The sequence below is a fragment of the Monodelphis domestica genome, chromosome 4, assembly GCF_027887165.1.
Source record: "Monodelphis domestica isolate mMonDom1 chromosome 4, mMonDom1.pri, whole genome shotgun sequence".
NCBI classification, from domain to species: domain Eukaryota; kingdom Metazoa; phylum Chordata; class Mammalia; order Didelphimorphia; family Didelphidae; genus Monodelphis; species Monodelphis domestica.
Genome location: NC_077230.1, coordinates 351273720 through 351299112, shown reverse-complemented (window position 1 = coordinate 351299112; position 25393 = coordinate 351273720). Strand labels below are relative to the sequence as shown.

The following is a 25393-nucleotide window of genomic DNA, read 5'->3' as shown; positions in this document are numbered from 1 at the left end:
ACTCTCATCTTCTTGAGTCCAGGCCCAACAATTTATCCACTGTACTACCTACCTGTTTGTCTCTGTTACAGATGCTTCTACTATGATTATCTGGACTTGAATAGAATAAATACATATCCTTTTTCTATTTCTAGCAACATAGTCCTATGTTGTCCAAAAAATATTTTGTGGAGAGGAAGAAATATTCATGCTGAGATATCTCCAATGCCAACTTTCCCTTGTAGGGTTGTTGTGAAGATCAAATAAAATAATATTTCCTAAGTGTTTAGCACAGTGACTGGCACTTAGTAGGGCTTCACAAATGCTTATTTATTTCCCTTCCTCATTCTAGGATTTCTAGTGAGAAGGAGGAAGGAAATCTCTTTCTCCCTTCCTTGGTAGTAAGAAATTATGAAGCATCTACTATGTGTTGATGTAATGGGAATACAAGTACAAAGGTGATACAGTACCTGACTTTAAGGAGCTTACATTCTAATTGAGGAAGCAATGTAGATAAAGGAACAATGGCCCAGAAAGGCATTTTTTACCTGGGGAGACACAAGGGTGATGAGTAGAGCCATTGATTGCTGCATTTGTTCTAGTAATAATGGAAAATTATTGATTTAATTGCTGTTCCCTGAATAATAAATGGAGATGAGTGGGTGGGAAGAAGTTAAAGGCTTTTATATTATAGCCCAGCAGGTAGAAGGTTCCTGAAGTCAGTGGTTGCCTGGGATAGGAAACATGGACTGTCACTAGCTTCATTAGTTTGTACTTTCACATCATTCAGGATAATTTAACCTCAGGGTAGAGTTCAAAATTGAATGTATTAACTCCCCTAAAGAGTGTGTGTGAGTGTGTGTGTGGTGAGAGAGAGGGGAGAAAGGTGGGCATTGTTTCTGGAGGTATTATCTGGAGCAAGGATTCTTAACCTGAGATCATTGATTTCAAAAAGTTTGAATGGACAAAACAGACATCTCTATTTTCATTTCTAAATAAAACTTATTGTTTCCTTCTGATTATTAATCTAGGAAAGAAATATTATTCCTAGAAGGGGTCCAAAGCCATTGCCAGAGTCCCAAAAGACCTATGGCACAGGAGGCACCAGCAAGAAAGATGGCAAGATTCTTGGAAGTATATGGTTGGATGGAATGTAAAGCATGGTCTAGCACTGGTTGAATGCAATAAGTCAAGTAGAGTATAAAGCCAAAAATGTAGAATCTTCAGATTCCAAAAGCAGCTCAGTGGTCCTAAACTAGTAGGAGGTTATGGATATCAGAAAACCAAAAAAGAGAACAAGGCAAAAAGAAGAAAAGGAAAAAGAAGGCCAACAAAACACACATGGAACTTGGGTGGAAACACATGCAGGTTATGCCTAGTCATTAGTTCTCATTTCCATTTTCTTTTCTTTGACATTTGTGTTGATGGGTCAGTTTGCCATTTTATTAGAAATTCTTCAAAAACAACAAATATCCTCTCAAAACTAGGTGAAATTGATGTTGAGGAACAAGAATGGGGTCTTGTCCAAAGAATCAATGACACAGACAATCTCCATGGTGAGGGAGAAAGCTTTATTGAGAGAGGGAAGAAGGCAGTGGAATGGCCTCGATGATGGAGTTGTTGTGGTGATGGAAAGGGCTGGTGGTGGAATTTTATCTGTGTTTCCAAGGAGCCTGATACTTGGTAAGGTCCTCCATGTAGCATAGTCTCTGGAGAGCTGGAAGATGGTATTTGGGGTAATTTATGGTATTCCAATAGTCTGTATGGATGCAAATATGAGAAGGGAGAACCAAGTGCACTGAATACTTAGTCTAGAAAAGAAAACAGTTAATCTAATGGTAGGAATTCTCTTGAGACTGTGGTTCATGGATATCTTCTCTTGGGTCTTCTGGTAATGGCTTCATTTTCAGGACAGCTTTGAAGGAGGTTTTGTTTCTCTGGTTCTAAATCACTTGTAGTGGTTCCTAGCTTAAAATTTGCCACAATCTACCAGTAACAAGACTTAGTACAATTTGTCAGAACCTCTTGAATGTGTTTCTCTTACCCTGAAATTTTAGAGGATTTAATTTTTATAGACTACTTGGTATTTAGCTGACATAAAAATATATGAGGACCTAATTTGTAAAATGAACTCTTCTGTACAAGTATTATAAAAATAGGAAAAGAGTTTCATTTGCTTTAGGATTATTCAGACCAGATTCATTTGGAGGAGAATATCATCCATGTATTATAGTTTCACCACAGATTAAAATTACAAGATTTTTCATATTTGCATTCTATTATAGTAACTTAGAGATGTCCTAGCATTGACTTATCAATTAATAGGTTTAACATTGAACTTAACAAAACTTCTACCTGTAGCCCTCAGGAGTGAGAGTAGGCTCCAGTAAAATCACAGCCATAACTTAGATAAAGCCAAACATGTAGCCAGGTACATATTATTTCATCCAAAGCATCTGATAAATTCTCGGCTGTTCCAGATTGCTCCTGTTCTACCCACTGAAGCCAAACATTTCCCTGAGAATCTGAACTAGATGATTACACATTGACATAGTGATTTATTAATATATAAAAAAACTCTAAGTTTCCGTGAGATAAACTAAGTCGTTGTACTAAGATTATAAATCATTACTAACCATTGTCCATGTAAAAAGTTGACCTAATCCCTTAGCCTATGTCGCTTTCTCTATAAAATACTAGCTGTGACCAATAAACCTTGCCTCTGATTGCTGCCAGCTTCAGTGTCATGCTTCTCCCCACTTCTCATTCTTCTCACCCCTTTGGGACCCCTGAATGTTTGTTAGTCTTCTGACATCTACCACTTGTCTTTCTTGATGATAGCAATTTCCTATGAAAAGAAGATAAGGGACATGGTTATAACAATGCTATGTCACAACAGGGAAAAATCTTCCTCATTCCAATTCCTTAAGGAGGATCAGATGCTGTTAGGGATCTAGTCCTATAGATAAAAACATAAGCAACTATATATATATATATATATATATATATATATATATATATATATATATATGTTTAAATTTAAAACCTTTACCTTCTGTCTTGGAATCAATACTGCATATTGGGTTCTAAGGCAGAAGAGTGGTAAGGGCTAGGCAATGGGGTTCAAGTGACCTGCCCAGGGTCACACAGCTATGAAGTGTCTGAGGTCATATTTGAACCCAGAACCTCCCATTTCTGGGCCTGGCTCTCAATTCACTGAGCCAACCCAGCTGACTTTTTTTTTTGCAAATAAGTGCTTCCACCTCAAGGTTCAATGATTAAACAAATGATTTAACTCACAAAAGTCTGATTATATTCTAATTAAAATAAAAACTTGGAGTGGGGTACCCATAAACTTATGGAAGTAACTCCCAATTGTATATAGACAATAGTATATACCAAATATGTTGTGTATAGTAAAACATGGTTTTTAATTAGGCTTAATTTTATGGACTATATATCACTAGGCAGATGACAAGTCCAAATACTAATTTACACTAGTTGTTTGCTACCCATTCAGATTGAAAACAGCTTACATGTTTGCATTGGCTCATATCTTCTATTAACCATTTTCTTTGATTAAGGAAATTTGCTATGAGAAAAGAAAGCAGGGGCTCGGTATTACAACGGCACCAATACTAGTCCCTTTAGGCATAATCCTGAAAAGCTGTATAGTTGGAAAATCTTGAACCCCAGGACTACGTTCCCTAGAATTCCTTTTGTATTTCCCAGCATCCTTTTCCCTTCATTTACATATGTCTTTCCATTGTTTATAACTTTCTGGGACTCCTCCCTCTGCTCTTCTTTCTTGAGATCATGGTGGAGTTGGGCAAGTTTTGCTCTAGCTTTTTATTTCAGGTTGTTATTAATAAATCTTATAAATATAATACTTGTGTTATTGTATATTAATTTTAATTCTCACAAAGCACAGAGTGATTCATCACATATACACTAGCACCCTTAGCTGTCTGAATTCAAGTAATTGTCACACTTGACCATCAATCCACCTCACAGCCAGACTCAGGAATAATCAGGTGGGAACAATCCTACTCACATAAGTCAGAAGGATCTCATCCCAGCTGTGCTGAGACTGCCCTTTCCATTTTTTTCTAGATAAGAATCTTCACCTGTCCCAATTCAGGATTCTGAGTAGTTTGTGGCTTTTCCTCTTATTGTGGATTCCTATCTTAATGATCCATCAGACAACTATACTTGAATTCAAAACTCCAAATAATATTAGTTGCAATTCCAATAGCTTTTAGCTCAGATGCCAGAATTTTATTATTTCTAAGACAAGAGTGATGACTCAAGTCAAGTCAGCATCTTAGCTCAAAAATGCCGTGTTTGATATGAGTTAAATCTACTGCTGCTACAATGACCCTGAGGTGGCCTGGTAGCCTTCTTGCATACAGGTAATAGCCATGGAATCCTAACAGGTGGAAATTGTCTCTATACTCTTATGCCAAGACTTAGAATACTAAAGCAACCAGTGCATTCACCCTTTTTATACCAGTGGAATGGGGGTGTATTGTTGGATAGCCTCTGGTGGTACAGGGAGAGCAAGACAGATGTCCATGCTTAAGAATTAAAACTAACCACTTTTTGGTATGATAATAGTTGGCATATGTAAATATATGGAAATTACATCTTTGAGAGTATTTTCTCTTTTCATGGACAGTGAAGGGTTAAGAAGCAGGTAAAGTTAAACCACAAATTGTGCATTCCCCCCTTCTCCCTTTATTCTAGATACCTGTTTTTCCCCCTCATTCTGGAATGACTTTCAAACTAGCTTTCCTTCATTGCATTAAAACCATGGGGTAATCAATCTTCAGGGATACAAAATTTAACTCTTATTTTCCTTAATACAACTTATAAAGAGTAATACCCCAGAATGTCATTATGACTTTTTAAAAATTCCAACGTGGCTGGGCTTTGGGAGCCATCCAGTGTTCTCTTTGAAGGTCTGGACTTGCACCATCTAGATGTGACAATCCAGTCAAGTAATGGAGATGAGAAGCACTGTGTGCTCAGGCCCAAGTGCATAGGCATCACCCAGTGTTCTACCATAGCACAGAGGTTCGTTTATTATATAGGTTGGTGATTACATACTTCTTTGGCACACAATCATTTTTCTACATATGTGTTTCCATGGAACTTAACAACAGATGTGAAGTCTAAGGAGATAGTCAATGAAACATTGTTGCTATAGATGAATGACATAAATAGGGTGATCTAGAGGTTAGTTCTCCCTGACCTAGGAGTATCATTGTTACTTTATGTCAGTTTTCACAATCAATCGCAGTTACTTGGGAGAAGGCTAACAAAACATTTCATAGGTTCAAGGTTAGAGGGCAATTTAATGACAGACCAGATTTGGTCTTTTCCTCAATTTACAAGTTCTATTTTTCTTGTGTTACTTTAAAGCACCTGGCAATGTTGCCTGGTTTCTGTCCATAAACAGAATTCAGTGGAGCATGTCTTGAGAGTGATTGATGTTCTTGGCTTGCCTGGCTTGTAATGGGAATGTGAATGTAACTCTGTGGAGAGGGAAGGGGGAGGGGGGAGGTAATGAGTAATGATCTTTAGGTTTTAATTCTGTGAATGTACTTTTTTAAGGTAATAATCTGGGGAGATTAAGGTGGGATATATGTTTATTCTATAAGTCTTTGCTCTTATATCATTACGTTGAAGAGAGAACAATAATCATCTATTAGTGAGGGAAGTTAAAGAGAGAGCAGTCATGCGGGGACGAGGGGGGGGGGTGATTGGGGGGCCTCATTCTCTGAAGGCTGCTTTGCAGTCTCCATTTCCCAAACTATGACTTTGTCAGCCAGTGAGGGTATGATGGCCTCCAGCAGCTGGGGATCCAATGACAGAGAAAACTTGCAGGATTTTTTATAATATTATTTTCCACTGAAAACCCAAGGTGGAAGTTAGTTCTGTTCACTGGGACAATTCCTTCTTAAGAATGAAACTGTGGGTGAGGCAGCTGGGTAGCTCAGTGGATTGAGAGCCAGGCCTAGAGATGGGAGGTCCTAGGTACAAATCTGGCCTCAGACACTTCCCAACTGTGTGACCCTGGGCAAGTCACTTGACCCCCATTGCCTAGCCCTTACCACTCTTCTGCCTTGGAGCCAATATCCAGTATAGACTCCAAGATGGAATGTAAGGGTTTAAAAAAAAGAATGAAACTGTGTTAACCTCTCAGCACATTAGCTCTTTGACTACAGTTTTTTAGCAATCTTTCTGGCTGGTTCCATTTTCCTTTTTCAGAAATCTTTCAAGGTGGCAAAATATAAAAATAAACACTAAACAGGAGGACACAAGGCAAAGACTTTCCTACAATAATAATATAGCCAAATTAACCAGAACAAATCAAATACTTTGACAGCTTTAACTTTTTCAATTTGCAATGGTCACAAGAACCAAATTTAGCTAAAATAAATTATTAGCTGAATTTATTACATGCCAAAATGAAGTCTGACTTCAAGGATCAAAGCTGATCCTCTACTTTATGGCTTTCTACTTTCAAAAACATTCTTTTACCCAAAGCCATATTATTTGTAGCTTCTCATTTAGCTGTTCCTAAAGGTCATTTGTTAAAAGGAAACCATTCTGGCAGCTTGGTTTTCTTTCCCGACTGAGTTCCATTATGGTTTGGGAACAGAGGAGGGAGAGAGAAGAAAAACTCAGGTACAGTGGCAGAGAGAATCCTTTCAGGTCTCAAAATGGGTGCAGCAGCAGTCTGCTCTAGTCCTGGGTATAGAGGTAGAATGAGTCTCACCAAGGCCCCAAATGTGAGATTCCAGTAGGACATCCTCTCCAATAGGAACTGACTAGCTGTGAAGGCCTCACTCAGTTCCCCAACTAAACATGGGTGCTGAGGATGGAAGAAAAAACCCAGAAAGGAAGGAGTGAGTGGACAGAGCAAGGGGGTGTCATTTTTCTAAGGATGGAGAGAGCTGGAGCTGAAGACAATGGGCCCCATATTGGATGTCAAAAATGATGTGTGTGGGATTTAGGCCTTGATCAAAGAATTAGTGACTCAGGCAATCTCCATGGTGAGGGAACAAGTTTTATTGAGAGGGAGGAAGGTGGTAGAATAGCCCTGGTGATGGAGTGGCCTTGGTGATGGAAAGGTTCCAAGAAGTTTTCAGGAATATTTTTTATCTTGATTGGTTAGCAAGGAAGGGATCATTTGTTTGAGTTGTTTGCCCTGATGTTCTCCAAGAACTGATGCCACTTTACCCATGATTCACTTTGTTTCTCTACTTGGGGAATCAAACCATAATGCAAATGGGATGCTAAAGACATGCTAAATACCCCAGGGCAAATTTAGGTTATTTTTGTTCTTTTCTGCACAGACTCTAAGGAGGGCAGTGATTGTGGAAAATGAGTATTGCTTGAATCTACTCCTATGTTCAGAGACTACTAAAGAAGGATCTAGGTTTTAGCTAAAGACTGATATAAGGGTTTTCTCAATAATTATAAATCCAAGTAACCCATTTGTCTTATCTAAAAGGTACCCCCATACTAAACAACTAGTTATTGTTTCCATGTTTCTTTTTTATTGTTTAAAGCTTCTTAAAAGGATTTGTGGAACTTTTCAGCCCACATGACTTTCTTTGTGCCAGGCACTAACTATGCTAGGCACTGAGGTTAATAATATAAAAAAAAAGAAAATCATTCTTGGCCTTCATGGAGTTTACATTATGAGGGAAACAACATGTACACATATAATTAGGTAACAAATGCACATAGAATGTAAAGTGGTTCCATGGGAGGAAACCTTAGTATCTGAGTGAATCAGAAAAGGGTTCCTTCTACAGGGAGATGATGCTTCACTGTGGTTTGAAAGGTAGAGATTATAAGAGATGATGAGGGAGAGATGATGAGACAGCATATTCCCACGAGATGGAGGAGTGGCTGAGGTGATGGAAGGTTGAGGCCAAGGAACATGAAGCAGACAGGTTTCCTGGTCCATAGTGTGAAGTGAGAAGGGCAATAATGTGATAGAAATTTACTTTTAATCTGGAGCCTGATTGGGATATATATATATATGCCAGGCCAAAAAATTGAGTTTCTATCTGGTTGTAAAAACAAAAGGAAATCTCTGGAGTAGGAGATAAAGAATGAACAAAGTAGATTCATATAATATTTTCCCCCTAAAAATAAAGCCTTTGTAAGTCTTTGTTTCTGGCAGCTTTCCTGAAAGCACCTTGACTTCTTTGTTCCTGAGGATATAGACTGAAGGACTTACCAGGGGGAATATGATAGTATAGAACATGGATACAATTTTATCTATATCCATGGAGTAACAAGAACTGGGTTGTACATACATGAATGTGATTGTCCTATGGAATGTGGACACAGCTGTGATGTGGGTAGCACAGGTAGAGAAAGCTTTCTGCTGGCCCTGAGAAGAGCAGATCTTCAAGATGGTGATGAAAACAAACAGGTAGAGGACCAAGATGACCAGGATGGCAAAAAAGGCATTGAATGCTCCTACAATAAGGAGCATCCATTCTGTGGTGTGGCTATCAGAGCAAGAGAGATTCAGGAGTGGAGGGATGTCAGAGAAGAGCTGATGGATGATATTAGAATTACAGGACAGGCTAAAAGTGTCTCCTGTGTGAATGGCAGAATTCAGAAAGCTACAGATATAGGAAAGAATGGCCAGCCCAGCACACACACTTGTTGTCATGATGGTGGTATAATGGAGAGACCTACACATGGCTGCATGATGATCTTAGGCCATTGTTGCTAAGAACTAATTTTCAGTGGAGGCAAAGGCCAGAAAGAAGAGCCTCTGTGCAGCATTCCCATTGTAAGAGATGACTGAATTCCCTGTGAGAAGACCTGGGATGTAATGACTGAAAAATAACCAAAATCCACCAGAGAGAGGTTACGGAGGCAAAAATACGTAGGAATGTGGAGGTAGGATTCCCAGGAGTCCAGGACCACCATGTCCAGGTTCCCTACTAGGTGAATGAGGTAGATAAGGGTGGAAAGCATAAAAAGGGGTGCCTGAAGCTCTGGGATATCTGTCCATCCCCAAAGGATGAACTCATTCACTTGTGTCTTATTCTCCATAGGTGCCATTTGGGAGTGGGAATTGACCAAGACATAGGGAGTTGCCATGGCAAAATCATTCAAAGAATTAACTCTCTGGTATGAATGATGGCAAAACATCCATAAGATGAATAGTGGGGTCAAGGAATTGAGGATCTGGGAGAATCTTGGTGGTTGTCATGCATCTTAGAACCAACAAATTCTGTATTTCCAGATTCTTCTTGAGGAAGAGGCTTTTTCCTTGTGTCTCCTGTATTTTTTTGGTCTTTCCCTAAACAACTCAAAACTTAATGAGATTTAACAATTTCAAAAGATCTAACCTTTAACAGGGTCATATGCTAATGTCTATGGAGAAGAGACTAGGCCTGAGTTGGTGAACCTATGGCACACACAACTCTTCTCCCCCACTCTAAGCGCTCTTGAGGACATTTCTCACATTTCTCACCCCTATGCTCAGCAGCTCAATGGGCATGTTTCCTCCCTCCCTCCCATCTCTGGGGTAAGGCTCACATGTGCATGAGGGTTAAAGTTTGAGCACTTGGTCTTCAAAAGTTTCATGATCAACAGACTAAGCCCTTTCTCAGGAATATTTTTTAGCCTAACAAACCATTTTTGAATTGAATTGAAGAGAGAAAAGCAAGATGAAAGCGAGGAGGTAAGAGAGAGAAAAGAGGCACAGCCCAGGAGAAGAGATAGATGAGAATCAAGAAAACATGACTAAAGGTCCAGTGGGATCCCTATTCTCTCAGGACCAATGCTAAATTGATGTTCTTCCTGTGACCCAAATGGAATAAAATTTAGGATTTAATACATGCCTGGGATGTGAAATGTACCATGTTAGACACTGGGAACACAGCGACAAGATTAGAGTGGCTCCTGTCTTCCATGAGTTTTCATTCCATTGAGGGGAACCAGTATGCACACAGATAAGTAAATGGAAGGGACAAACTAGTGTTCTCTGAGGTCTCTTCTACCCTCAGAGCTCTGCTCCTATCAGAGGGATACAGAGTGCTTGGACTAGTAACATTCTTGTATGCCATTTTTGAACTTATTCAAAGTGCATTACAATTAAACCAATTATATATAGACACGGCTTAGGATGGGCAGCTAGAGGGTTCAGGGGATAAAGTGCTGGACTTGGAATCAGGAAAACTCCTCTCCCTGAGTTCAAACCTGGTCTCAGACACTTCTGAGCTGTGTGACCCTGAACAAGTCACCTCTGTCTGTTTGCCTCAGTGTGTTCCTCTATAAAATGAGCTGGAGAAGGAAATAGCAAACTGCTTGAGTATCTTTGCCAAGATAACCCCAAATGGGCACAAAGTATCTGACATGACTGGGAAGACCAAACACAGTGAGTTTATATGTGTAATACCTTTGCAATTTCCAAAGTGCTTAGAAATTGGAGATATAATTAACTACTAGGCTGTGGGGCTTATATGTGAATGAGTCAGGAAATGTTCTGAAAAACACATGATCACAGGGAAAAGGGGACAGAAAAATGATTAGATTGTAAAGTCCTTGAGAGATCAGGGAATAGCAGATAAACCGCTAGGCTGAGAGTCAGGAAAACTTGACTCAGATATGCATTTTCTGTTTGATCCTGGATAAATTAAACTCCTTTAGGCTCAGTTTTGTCATCTACAAAATATATATTTTATATTATTATATATTATCTTATAATATATAATAATCATTATGACATATTTGAACAGTTTTTTATGACACTAAAAAGAGAAAACGTGAAAAGTTCTCTAAAAATATGATTTATTACTTTGGATAAGAACCGTGTGCTGTCTAAACTTTGACTTCCTTTTCCCAACCCTTTCTCCCTCACCTCTGAATTTAACATGAGGCTCTTCACAGAGACTTTCCTTCATAAAGTTTTTTTAAAAGATTACTTATCAAGCTTCTATCTGCATCAGGAGCAGAGTTCTTAACTATTTCCTTATCTTTTACAATGTTTCCTTATTTAACTGTAAGACAATCTCTTTGGAAAAGTACAGCAAGGTAGACAATAATAGGAATTATATTTTTAACATTTCACAGAGCACTTTGAAGAGATGTTATTAGTCTTGTTATACTAATGGGGAAGCTGAGGCTCAGGCAATATTGGAGATTTTTCCCATGGCAACACAGCTATCAGAGAGCAGCGTCAGAATCAGAATTTGATCCCAAGTCTTCTTGTATGAATCCATCTCTCATTCCACTACATCATAATCCTTCCCATCCCTTCTACTCCCCACATCCTGGAATCTGGGATCTGATATCTCAGAATGGCCCTGACCTATAGAAAAAGATGAATGGGGCTCCAAAAGAGAAAGCTGTTCAAGCACCTTGACAGGTGGGTGTTGGGATTGAAGCAAATCTTCCCATCAGAGAGACTTTTTTGTAGTCCCTGAGACCAAGTGGACAAAGATTATCAAATCCAGACAGATCATCCCTTACTCCTACTGGTGTAGGGATGACAATAGAGTGAGTGACCTTCCTTCCTACTCAGCTTCAGGATAAATAATAGAAACTTGATCAAGGAGTAAGCAACAAAGTGGGATCTAAACTCCAGGTGTGTCTTAAGTCAATGAGTTCTAAGAGGTTTTAATTCAGCTATTGGTGGCAAAAGATGATGATCAGATAAGGGTTTTGTGCAGACTTGGAACTAAGAGCTGCTATGCTATGTTAGAAGCTCTTCAACACTCTCCTGGAACCAGCACATGAACATGAGCCACTAAACTTTCTTCTGATCATAGGGAGCCAACCTGATTGCCCAGAGAAACCATCTTTGCCCTTTCTATTTTCACTTTAAATTATTGTTAGTGAGGTATGTAGAAAACAACTTGGACATGGAAGTCAAAGGACTTGGCTTCTAGTACTGAATCAACTGAATGTCAAATCATTTAACTTTTCAAAGCCTCAGTTTACTGATCTGTAACAAAGGGACATCAATCTTTTCCCCATCTACTTTGAATGACTTCTGTTTTTTGTGAGTTTCAAATGTGATCCTGGATATAGAAGAGAGAATGTGGTGCCTGCAATTAGCTAAACAACCTAAAAGAAATGACACTATTGTCTGAATCTCAGTTTCCTCCATAAATTGCTCATATTTTCCTTTGCTATTTGATAGAAAGATTCCTGCTTGGCCCACTGTGGAGATTCTTGATGTATTCTTCTCCTTCAATGTCACTTTTCTGATGTAATTAATTTTCTTTATTGAAGCAATCTGTGGACAAATTGTTTTGTGTAGGATGCTAAAGATGACACTTTAATTAGCTAAGTTACTTCTAACTACTGCCTAATCTCTTCTTCATGAATTTCTCCTCTCCATTTCCTATCAACATTTTAAAGACATCTGAACATGTCATAGTAGTTTCTTCATTCCCTTTGAAGTAGTTACTTTTAAAGTTTTCTTTACTTTTGCAAGGTTTTATTATCTCTCCTTCCCAATGCTCCCCCACTGAACAATGAAAGGAAAAGAAACTCCCTTTTAATCTTCAATTAATGATATGTTGTAGTTTATTTGACTCTATGACCTCCCAGCCATGGCCACCTATTGACAGATGCCTGAAGTTTCCTCAAGATGAGATGAAGTCCTTCTTTCAATAATCAGAAATGAATCTCCAGATGCAAGTACTCCTGGGAGAGGGCACTGTCTTCAATTTGATGAAGCGGTAAATGACCAAAGCCAGGAAACAATTGCTGAAGTCCCTTCTAATTCTTGACTCTGGGATCCTCTAAGATTTCCAGTGGATCTCACATGCCACCTCTTGTAGCTCCTCCTGAATGCCCTTCTGCTCTGAGGCTATTATTATAATTATTCCTTTCACTCACCCACCCTCATCTAGGAGTTCATTGAGCTCACAGACCATGGCTTTCCAAAAATTATATTGTAATTACTGACATTGATATAGAATTTATAGCATACAAAGCTCTTTAAATATATGATGTTATTTGATTTCCTTGACAACCCTGTGAGATAAGTACTTTGGGTAAATGATGACAATTTTAGCCATGAAGAAGCTGAGGAGTGACTTGCCTAAAGTTGCCTAGTTAGTAAGTTCCAAACAAAAGATTTGAACCCAGAGCTTACTCTTCTGAATCCAAGTCTACCACTTGTTTCACTATACAGTCTACACACAGTAAGTGCTTTATAAAAGTTTGCTGTATTTGTTATCTGGGCATCTTTTCACTACTAAGAACCTTTGAGTAGGGAAGAGAATGGGGAGAAGTAAGGGATGTGTACACAAAGTCACACAATTAAAAAAACCTCTCAGGTATAGAATGGTAGAAGGGAAAGTCGAGGAGTTTTAAGCCAGGTAACCAGTGGACCCCATGTACCCCTAATGGCTTAGACAGAGTCATTGACCAGGGTAGTGTGGGGGGGGGGGGTCAATGGAGTTCCCAGTGACCTCACAGAAAGGACATTTTCTTGTTGACGATTTTCTTTAAGGCTCCTTTTATGTCTTTATTCCTTAAACTATAAATAAAGGGATTTACCATGGGGGTCACCACAATGAAGAGCACAGCCCCTATCTTCTCATTGTTGACTGATTGGGCAGAGGAAGGCAGGAAATAAACTCCAACGATTGTCCCATAGAAAAGTGTTACCACTAAAAGGTGGGAGCCACAAGTAGAGAAGGTCTTCCATTTTCCTTCAGCTGATGAGATTTTGAGGACAGTGGAGACAATGCAGATATAGGAAAACAGAATAAGCCCAAAAGGAACCGCAATAACAGATGAGCCTAGGATGAACATCACCAACTGATTGAGCACAGTACCTGAGCAGGAAAGGTGGAGAAGAGGGGCCAGGTCACAGAAGAAGTGAGGGATGGTGTTGGCATCATAGAAAGTCAACTGGACCAGCAGAAGAGTATGAGTGAGGGCAACGAGGTTGCTGAAAAGCCAGGAGGTGGCCATCAGCAGAGTACAGAGTCTGGGTCTCATGACTGTGATATAGTTCAAAGGGTAACAGATAGCCACAAACCGGTCATAGACCATCACCCCCAAGAGGAAGTTATCGATGACGACAAACACAATGGAAAAATACATCTGTGTGACACACTCTCCAAAGGAGATAGATTGGCTCTTGGTCTGGATGTTCACCAGCATCTTGGGTACCAAGGTAGAGATGGAGGAAATATCAGCCAAGGACAAGTTGGCCAGGAAAACATACATGGGGGTGTGAAGGTAAGAGTCTAGACTGATGACTAGGATGATGAGCAGATTCCCAACCATTGTCACCAAGTACACCAAGTACAAAGAGAAGCTGCTGATGCTCAAGTTGTTCAGAAAGTCCCAGAAGGAGGAATTCAGAGACCCTGGTGTGATTTCCTTGGAACATGTCTCTGCTGGTCCTAGGCCTGAGGGAAGGAACATGGATTCACAATGGAAGTTTTCTGTCATTGGATAGGTTTGAATGCATAGGATGAATGCTTCAGGCAGCCAAGTAGTACATTGAATGGGGCTTTGGGCCTGGAATAAGGAAGACCTGAGTTTGAATATGGCCTCAGACACTTAGTAGATATGTGTCCTTGGACAAGCCACTTAACCTTTCCAGCCTCAGTTTCCTCAGTTGTAAAATGGTGATAACAACAGTGCCTACCTCCCAGGTTTGTTGTGAAGATAAAATGAGATAATATTAGAAATGTGGTTATCACAGTGTTTGGCACGTTGTTGTTCTTGAGTTGTGTTTAACTCTTCACAGTCTCATTTGGATTTTTCTTGGCAGAGATTCTGGATTATGCCATTTGCTTTGGTTTGCCATTTCCTTCTCCAGCTCATTTTATAATTGAGCAAACTGAGGCAAACAGGGTTAAGTGTCTTGCCCAGGGGCAGATCGATGGTATGTATCCAAAGCTAGATTTGAACTCAGGAAGATGAATCTTCCTGATTCCAGGGCTGGCACTCTATCCACAGTACCACCTGACTTTCATTTATCATAGGAGCCCCTTAATATATTTTCTTCTATGCTCCCCTCTTTATGGTTTATGCCAGTGACTGATGTTATTACCAGCCAGATGGGGCACCTGGGTAATACTGAAAACATAGGTTCAAAGATCCTAATCCATTCTTCCAGTGAGATAACCTTTTTTTTCTCAACATGATCTGTGTATGTATTAGAACATCACTATAAAAACAAATATAAGCTTCTGTTGCCTTTTAATAAAAATGATGTTTGAATTAAGTCATCTCTTTGGTTTACTTCTTTCCTGAAATTAAATGTTCTAAGGTCCTTTCTCTGAGTCTCTCTGTTCTTTGATCTAAAGTCCCTTCAAGTTTTAGTATTCTGTGTTCTCTGGTTTCTTCAGGCTACCATTGTGTATGCTGTGTTCTAAGGTCTTTCCCACCTCTGATATTCTGTTTGTTCTAATGCCCTGTCCAGTTCTTGTATTCCAAGTTCTATGTTCTAAGAGTTTTTCTGGCTCTGACATTTTCTCTTCTTTTTAGGCTCCTCTTATCTCAGATATTGTATTTTCATTGGTTTAAGTTCCTTATTAGCTTTGGCATTCTATTTTCATTGCTCTGAGGTCCTTTCCTCCATAGACTCTCTATGTTCATTTTTCTAATATCCCTCCCATTTAAGGCTTCTTATGTTCTTTACTTTAAGATTCCTCCAAGCCCTGAGTTTTTTACAGTCCAGGATTTTTTATTCAAATGTCCCTCCTAGTTCTGACATTTTATGTTTTTGCAAATTTGTATTAAAAGGTCCCTCTCATCCCAGAATTTTATGTTCTGTTTATAATCCTCTCCTACCCCAACATTCTATGTTCTCTTTTAGATCTTCACACTCCCAACCTTTGTTCTTTGGTCCTTTACATTTATAGTCATTATTATTATTGGGTTAAAATATCCAATATACAACAGACCTGTCATGATTCTGACTCTCAATGAATGCAGAGACAAAGCAGATGGTCTCTTTCAGCAGCAGAGAAGATCATTTTGAGCAGTGGAGGGTGGGATCTTAAAACAGGAGGCTAAGAGAGGGTGGAAGACAGCTCTAAGAGGATATACCCTTGCTCACTTTCCTACAAGGATTTATACTTTATAAAGCATTTCTTCATTATAAGGATAATTGTAACCACCCATTTTATACAAAAAGAAGCTGAGATCAAGTGGTGGGAAATGACTTGTCCAGGGCCACGCTACTGCTGGCAAACCCAGAATTTTTGATGGCTAGAAGGGACCTCAGACACTAGTCTTAACCCATCTCTAGTTAACAACATCTTCTATAACCTACATTGAAGAGGTGACTCAGGCTCTACTTGAAGTCACCTTTATTGAAAGGAAATTCATTAGCTTTCTATTGTAGCTCATTGCACATTTTTATACCTCTATCTGTTAGGACATTTTTCATTCTATAGAACAGAAACCTCCCACTCAACAGCTATTTATGTACTATTCCTACTTCTGTCCTCTAGAGCCAAGCAGAACAAATCTACTTTATCTCCCAAAGGACAGTCCTTCAGGATCATGTATTCCTTAAGTCTTCTTTAGGTTAATTATCTCCTGTAGAATCAGGAATCAAACCAAGATCTTCTGTCTCTGGGCCCAGAAATCCTAGATCTCAGCACCTTCTCCATTGCCTGATGGAATAATGTGACCCATGGAGATCAAAGGCTATTCATATACTACATTTGGTAATTTAAAAAAAAGCAGTAATGTGCTTTGATTTTCAATTCCTTTTCTTCTATTAGTAGTAGTAGAAGAAAGTACTTCTGGGTAATGAGGTGAGCAAGATGAATGGAGATTGCAACAACAAAATTATTGGTGAAGGAAGTGGGAATGAAGTCTGATGAGGATATGAGAAAGCTTGTATTTGATAGGTAACACAGGGGATAATAGAGTCAGTCTCCCAAAAGAGTTCAATAGATTAGAATATAGAGATGAATTTCATAAAGTAAATAAAGTGTTACATTTTAATGAAATAAAAAATTAAATAATTAAATAAAAAACCCCAGGATGATGGATAGGGAAGGCATAAATAGCCAGGAGAGGTTGAGGCTCCCAGGTATAGAACATTGTATATAATTTCAGATTTAAAAAATATATACCGATCAATTTCCTCATTTTTTTTGTCTTTTCTTACTAATTTAAAAATATTATTTGGTGGGATAGCTCTCTCAGGAAATGAGGGCAGATTTAGGCAATGCTAAAACAAAAGATATTGAAATTTTATTTTAAAAAAATAAATGCAAGATATCCAAGTATTAAGGAGTTGAGAGTCTTACCATACTTTGTCCTTTTCAGACCACATATGGAATATTATTGTGCCTAGTTCTGGGAATCAAGTTTTTTTTTGTTTTTGTTTTTTAATTTTATAATATTTTATTTGATCATTTCCAAGCATTATTCATTAAAGACAAAGATCATTTTCTTTTCCTTCCTCCCACAGCCGACGCGTGATTCCACTGGGTATTATATGTGTTCTTGACTCAAACCCATTACCATGTTGTTAGTATTTGCATTAGCGTGTTCGTTTAGAGTCTGTCCTCTGACATTTCCCCTCAACCTCTGTGGTCAGGCAGTTGCTTTTCCTCGGTGTTTCTACTCCCACAGTTTGTTCTCTGCTTATGGATAGTGTTTTTTCTCCTAGATCCCTGCAGTTTGTTCAGGGACATTACAGTGCCACTAATGGAGAAGTCCATTACGTTCGATTATACCACAGTGTATTAGTCTCTGTGTATAATGTTCTCCTGTTTCCGCTCCTCTCGCTCTGCATCACTTCCTGGAGGTCATTCCAGTCTCCATCGAATTCCTCCACTTTATTATTCCTTTTAGCACAATAGTATTCCATCACCAACATATACCACAATTTGTTCAGCCATTCCCCAATTGATGGGCATCCCCTTGTTTTCCAATTTTTGGCCACCACAAAGAGCGCAGCTATGAATATTCTTGTACCAGTCTTTTTCCTTATTATCTCTTTGGAGTACAAACCCAGAAGTGTTCTGGCTGAATCAAAGGGCAGACAGTCTTTTATCGCACTTTGGGCATAGTTCCAAATTGCCCTCCAGAATGGGTGGATCAACTCACAGCTCCACCAGCAATGAATTAATGTCCCTACTTTGCCACATCTCCTCCAGCATTCACTACTTCCCTTTGCTGTCATGTTAGCCAATCTGCTAGGTGTGAGGTGATACCTCAGAGTTGTTTTGATTTGCATCTCTCTGATTATAAGAGATTTAGAACACTTTTTCATGTGCTTATTAATAGTTTTGATTTCTTTATCTGAAAACTGCCTATCCATGTCCCTTGCCCACTTATCAATTGGAGAATGGCTTGATTTTTTGTACAATTGATTTAGCTCTTTATAAATTTGAGTAATTAAAGCTTTGTCAGAGTTTTCTATGAAGATTTTTTCCCAATTTGTTGTTTCCCTTCTGATTTTAGTTACATTGGTTTTGTTTGTACAAAAGCTTTTTAATTTGATGTAGTCAAAATTATTTATTTTACATTTTGTGATTCTTTCTATGTCTTGCTTGGTTTTAAAGTCTTTCCCCTCCCAAAGGTCTGACATGTATACTATTCTGTGTTTACCTAATTTACTTATGGTTTCCTTCTTTATGTTTAAGTCATTCACCCATTTTGAATTTATCTTGATGTAGGTTGTGAGGTGTTGGTCAATTCCTAATCTCTCCCACACTGTCTTCTAATTTTCCCAGCAGTTTTTATCGAATAGTGGATTTTTGTCCCAAAAGCTGGGATCTTTGGGTTTATCGTATACTGTCTTACTGAGGTCGCTTGCCCCCAGTCTATTCCACTGATCCTCCTTTCTGTCTCTTAGCCAGTACCAAATTGTTTTGATGACTGCTGCTTTGTAGTATAGTTTGAGGTCTGGGACTGCAAAAGGCCCCCATCATTTGTGTTTTTCTTCATTATTTCCCTGGATATCTTTGATCTTTTGTTATTCCAAATGAACTTTGTTATGGTTTTTTTCTAAATCAGTAAAGAAAATTTTTGGGAGTTCAATGGGTATGGCACTAAATAGATAAATAAGTTTGGGTAGGATGGTCATTTTTATTATATTGGCTCGTCCTATCCATGAGCAGTTAATATTTTTCCAATTGCTCAAGTCTAGTTTTAGTTGTGTGGAGAGTGTTTTGTAGTTGTGTTCATATAGTTCCTGAGTTTGTCTCGGGAGATAGATTCCTAGGTATTTTATTTTGTCTAAGGTGATTTTGAATGGGATTTCTCTTTCTAGTTTTTACTGCTGAGCTGTGTTGGAGATATAGAGAAACGCTGATGACTTATGTGGGTTTATTTTGTATCCTGCAACTTTGCTAAAGTTGTTGATTATTTCAATTAGCTTTTTGGTTGAATCTCTAGGATTCTTTAAATAGACCATCATATCATCTGCAAAGAGTGATAACTTGGTCTCCTCCTTGCCTATTTTGATGCCTTCAATTTCTTTTTCTTTTCTAATTGCTACTGCTAGTGTTTCTAGTACAATGTCAAGTAGTAGAGGTGATAATGGGCATCCTTGTTTCACTCCTGATCTTATTGGGAATGCGTCTAGTTTATCCCCATTGCAGATGATATTAGCTGATGGTTTTAGATATATACTGTTTGTTATTTTTAGGAACGACCCTTCTATTCCTATGCTTTCTAGTTTTTTTAATAGGAATGGGTGTTGTATTTTATCAAAGGCTTTTTCTGTGTCTATTGAGATAATCATGTGGTTCTTGTTGGTTTGCTTGTTGATGTGGTCAATTATGTGTATGGTTTTCCAAATATTGAACCAGTCCTGCATCCCTGGTATAAATCTTACTTGATCATGGTGGATGACCCTTCTGATCACTTGCTGGAGTCTTTTTGCTAGTATCCTATTTAAGATTTTTGCATCTATATTAATTAGGAAGATTGGTCTATAGTTTTCTTTCTCTGTTTTTGACCTGCCTGGTTTTGGAATCAGTACCATGTTTGTGTCATAAAATGAGTTTGGTAGAACTCCCCCTTTGCTTATTATATCAAATAGTTTGTATAGTATTGGGATTAACTGTTCTCTGAATGTTTCATAGAATTCACTTGTGAATCCGTGGGGCCCTGGGGATTTTTTCTTGGGGAGTTCTTTGATGTCTTGTTGGATTTTATTTTCTGATATGGAATTATTTAAGAATTCTATTTCTTCTTCTGTTAGTCTAGGCAGTTTGTATTTTTGTATATATTCATCCATATCACCTAAATTGGTGTATTTATTGCCATATAATTGGGCAAAGTAATTTTTAATGATTGCCTTAATTTCCTCTTCATTGGAGGTGATGTCCCCCTTTTCATCTTTGATGCTGTTAATTTGCTTTTCTTCTTTCCTTTTTTTAATTAGATTGACCAGTACTTTGTCTATTTTGTTTGTTTTTTCAAAGTACCAGCTTCTTGTCTTATTTATTAAATTAATAGTTCTATCACTTTCGATTTTATTAATTTCTCCCTTAATTTTTAGGATTTCTAGTTTGGTTTTCTGCTGGGGGGCTTTAATTTAATTTGATCGCTTTCGAGTTTTTTTCTTTGCATTTCCAATTGATTGATCTCTGCTCTCCCTAGTTTGTTAATATATGCACTCAGGGATATGAATTTACCTCTGATTACTGCTTTGGCTGCATCTCAAAAGGTTTATAACAATGACAGTGCTTAGCTCTTCCTTGATAGTGAAGATAAAATTGTAATCCCCAGTCTATTTTTAGATTTTAATCCCCAAAGTGTTAACTCAATATTTAAAGTAGATCTACCCATTTTACCTACAAAAAGGTGTTAACTAACCACAAAAAGGTGTAAACTAACTACAAAAGGTGTGACACCCATTTCATACATTTGAGTGGACAGTCCTGGAGAGGAGCATCTGCTGTGATTGGTAGACATAAAATTTAGGGGAGGTGACACAAGAGAAAAAGGTCTTTAAATAGAGGACACAGAGGCACACAAGGGTCAATCAAGAATGAAGAAGAGTCACTCGGAGGAGAGACTGAAAGACAGACACTCAGACTTGGAGTGAAGACACTTGGCTGTGGAACTGGACCCCTAGAGGAGCTCATGCAAGAGACCTCAGACTGCTTTCCTTTTAGACAGTCACTGTGGTGAGTGTAAAGACTGACTTAGTTTTTTTGCCTTTCTGAAGGTGTGAACCTCTGAGAAAGGCCCATCATCTTGAGACTCCTTTCCCCTGGCTGGGACTTAGAATTTCTACGTGGCTCTAAGGAAGCCAGAGCTCTCTCTCCCTCTCTCTCTTCCCTTTTTATCTCTTCTTTAACATCTCCCCTCTATTGTAAATAAACTACTATAAATTCCATTTACTTTATTAATTCATTTGGGGATTTAGAAATTAAATCCCTGGCCACCACCAATTAAATATTCAAGTCCAACCATATAAAAAATTTAACAGTTATCAAGAGCAAGTATTAATTTGTCTTACTCAGTTTCCTTACCTGTAAGAATGAGAAGGGACTATTGCTTTTGTGTCTTTGTACCTATAATTCCCAAAACAGTTCCTTGCACATGACAGATACTGAATATGTTTGTCAAATGTGTTGCTGATGACCTAGATCTTCTTTGGCCTTTAACTATCAACAATAGAAAGTAGAATTCCATCAAGTAAATAGGTCACTTTTTATTTTTACTAAAAGTAATGATTTTTTTTCATAACCATAATTCCTTTAACAGCATTTGCAGGAAAGAACATTTAAAATGGGTTTCACAACACAGACAAATATTTACTATAACATTTTAGAGCTTCCCAAAGGCTTCTTTTCCTTGTGTTTCTATTAAAGTTCATCAGAAGCAGCATGGTATATTAGAAAGGTCATTGGGGCAACTCAATGGATTGAGAGTCAGGTCTAGAGATTGAAGGTCTTGGGTTCAAATCTAACCTCAGATACTTCCTACCTGTGTGACCCTGGACAAGTCACTTAACCCCCATTGCCTATCCCATACCACTCTTTTTGCCTTGGAACCAATATATAGTATTGATCCTAAGATGGAAGGTAAGGATTTTTTGGTGGGGGGTCTTTTTTAATAAAAGAAAAAAGGGACATGAGACAAAAGGAAGTCAGGGAATGAATACTGGTCCTGGCTCTGCCACTTTTTAATTCCTTTGAGCAATCCCTCATCTTTCAGGGACCTAATTTCCTCAACTGCGAAATGAAGGAGTGACAAGAATTTTCTCAAAAATCTCTTATTCTAAGATTCTGCTCTTATGAGATGCTCTTGTGGTTTTACTTAAATGTATATCAGGCAGAAACTTTGTTTATGGATCTCAGCCATGAAGATAAGTTTATACAGTTAATTAAAATGTGACTTCTGATAGCTGAGTCATAAAAAAATGAATTTAAATCACAGCACTTACAAATCCACAATGTCAAATGGTATCATTCTAGAACTTCAAGGTGAAGTCAGGAGATTAGGATAAAAACAGGATAACTAGGAGCAATGTGCCCATTGGATTGAAGGCCTTCTTTTACTATCAGAACTCCGTTTACTCTGTGGTCCTGGATGTGGTCTTTTTGTCCCCAATTCAGGGAATTCTGAAGTCATTCACCAAAAAAAGACACTCACCCTCACTTGGCAGAGTGGGTAGTCTTTTTGTTTTTGTTATGTCTGTCAAATAAAGTTCTCAAATGAGCTATGTGTGGTTTCCCCTCAGGGAATTTTTGATGGCTGGAAAGATTGCTTACCTAAGGCTCTACAGTCTAAGCATAGAGTATATTTCCCTGTCCTTGTGCTTTCTTTAGACTGCCACTGTTAAAGTCCTAGTATCAGACTGTTCAGATGTAATAAATTCAATAATTCTAGATATGAAAGAAATGGAAATAGATTCCTGGAAAATGAGTATTCCTGACTTTGGGCCCAGTACTTGTGCCATCTAGCTGCCCTCTCTACTGCATCCCTTCACCAAAAAAAACCCAAACACCCTGAACCTCAGATGCCCAATTCATTTCTAATTCTTGTTTAAGGTTATAAGTGCAAATCATGCCAAGTCCAAGGGATCTGTTGGGATCTGCAAGAGTCCCAACAGAGAATAAACCAGTTCTGAGTCATGTCCAATAAGAAGGTTCCCAGGAAACTACCTGTGACAGAGTTTACTTAGACAGCATTGAAGTTCATCACTAGAACTCCCCCCTCCATCAATTCAGGCCTAATCAAGAGGGAAGTCAAGCCTGCAAGTTGGCATCAGAACTGGTCTGATATATCAGGGACCTCCCAGACAAGGGATGCTGAAGGGTTGAATTGGACTTGCTCAGACCTCTATGAAATTCAAAGCCTACCAGATACCTGTTTTAGTCTCAAAGCATATCCCAGGGGCCAGAGCAATTGAAAACAGGGTTCTGGAATTCAAAGAAAAGAGAATTGTGGGGTGGGATGGGGATGAACTGTGGTGCAATGGGCTGACTTCATTCCACCTTTCAAAATGTGGAACTCTCATTGTTGCAGTCTTCAACCTACTGTTTTTATATATGATATTGAAACTTTTCTAAGCTAAGTCAGGAGGATCTCTTTAAACATGCCCTAACTTCACATTTGGTTTTCACCTAAACAACAATGCTTATTTATAATGAAAATAATTTAGCTAAAGGGTACCTTGTCACTAAGGTTCATTCAGAGCCATGTGATTTCATCTAAAATTTGTTCTTACCTGGATTGAAAGAATCCAAATGCCCCCTGGATTTGGACAAAACTGGTAACATATTTTCACAAGTCTAAACAAATATGTTATCAGGAGACTAATCTTAAGTAAAATAAATAGTAGCTGTAAATTAAGTAATGATTTATCCTCTTCTTCAGCAAAATACCCAGTGAAGCACATTCTGATGGTGGGAATTTGGAAACTTCAAAGGACTCCAAATCCCCACTATTAGAATTCTAATAGTTTTCTCATTTCACAATCTATTTTGAAAATGAATTTAACATATATGTGTATATGTGTATTTACCATATTAGAGAAGATTATAGAAATCCCATCACCTAAGATTTTTCTCTGCAAACTCTCCTAGGATTCCTTTAATTTTCTCTGCCACTTAAATCTCAGACACAATGATTGTGCCATCATTTTTCAACAACAGTCCCAACAGACAAAGCACAGAATGCTATAAATAATAATACTAACAGAAAAGAAAGCTTTGCGATTTTTTAATAGAAGTATTAAAAGACAATGCATCAGCATTGTATAGTGAAAGAAATACTGGTTTTGAAATGAGAGATCCTTGGTTCAAATCCTGCCTGTTACTTCTTGTCATTGAAACTTGTGGGATTCAGTTTCTTCAACTTAAAAATGGTAGAAGGAACTAACTGACTAGGTAGCCCCTGAGGTCCAGCATTAAATCTATGATCTCTTCCTTTATAACGTAGGTGTGTCAAGGCTGGAGAACAGAGAGAAGCAAACAGTTGTTTCTTTTTATTTTAAGGAGTCTGTGAACTAAAGCTCTCCTGCCTGTTTTCAGTCTCAAAGTTGGTTAGTGTCTGAAGCCCGGAAGAGAAGAGAATACTGCTTGTTCTCCTCATGTTCTGAAATGGCCAAAAAAAAAAAAAAATATATATATATATATATATATTATGAATGATGATGGCAGGCGGCGGGAAGAATCCAAGTAGACCATTCAAAATGACAGACAGAAAGAGGGTAGTAGGCACGAGATCTGTGAGTACAGATTTGCTCTGGAATAACGGAACGGATTTTCTCACAGGGCTCTATCCCCAAGGCAAAGACATACACTTCAATCTGCAAAACCAGATCGCACCCAACTTCCATATGTATCTCGCCATGGGTAACACCAGAGCCCGAAGGGGCAGTCTGTGCAAATGCCAAAATCAGAGCTCGGGTTTCCTTTTTGCAGGAGCTGATAGATCCGTGCTCCCTTCACCCTCGCCTGCAGCAGGTAACCGGAGGAGCGACGTGAGCAGCAAGCTCCTTCCATCTCCTCCACCTGGGCAGTAAGAGCATGCAGCAGTGGCGGGTCCCCGAGCTTGGGGTAGAGGGAACGGGGCTCAGCTCTCAGCTTCTCCCTACCCCTTCCCAAGAGCTGTCTGTTCGCCCATCAGCTCGCCTGGAACCCGTCAGTGGGTCTCTCTTAGGAACTCACCTGCTGTTGCAGCCACGGCGGGCTGGGTCCCTGCAACCTCAGCTTCTTCTCCCCCAGCCATAGCAGGGGCCGACCGGCTGGCTCCCGAGCCCTCGGGCCGGCTTCATGGAGTCCGACCCGCACACGCCAGAGGAGGTTTATCTGGCAGCACAGCGGCCAACCGCAAGCTGGCCCCTCCCTGCCTCCCTCGATCTCTAACCCGGCCACTGGGAGCGGGTAGAGCTTCAGACTTGCAGCCCAAAACCTGCGGGGCTACTGAGCATGCCCAGTCGGGCTGCACGAGAACC

At 38.9% G+C, this 25393-nt stretch overlaps 1 protein-coding gene and 1 long non-coding RNA gene across 2 annotated transcripts; both read right to left on the bottom strand.

Annotated features, from left to right (window-relative positions):
- Positions 1-1533: 1533 nt before the first annotated feature.
- On the bottom strand, positions 1534-25393 carry LOC103096603 (uncharacterized). Its single transcript, XR_008911452.1, has 2 exons — positions 25107-25393; positions 1534-2827 (listed from the first exon to the last, which is right to left on the bottom strand). It is a non-coding gene; the product is annotated as an uncharacterized LOC103096603 (long non-coding RNA).
- On the bottom strand, positions 11099-17053 carry LOC130453553 (olfactory receptor 1S1-like). The gene is given in 2 exon segments (XM_056795077.1): positions 11099-14293; positions 14295-17053. Coding segments are annotated over 2 exon segments (930 nt in total). The 5' UTR covers positions 14384-17053; the 3' UTR covers positions 11099-13452.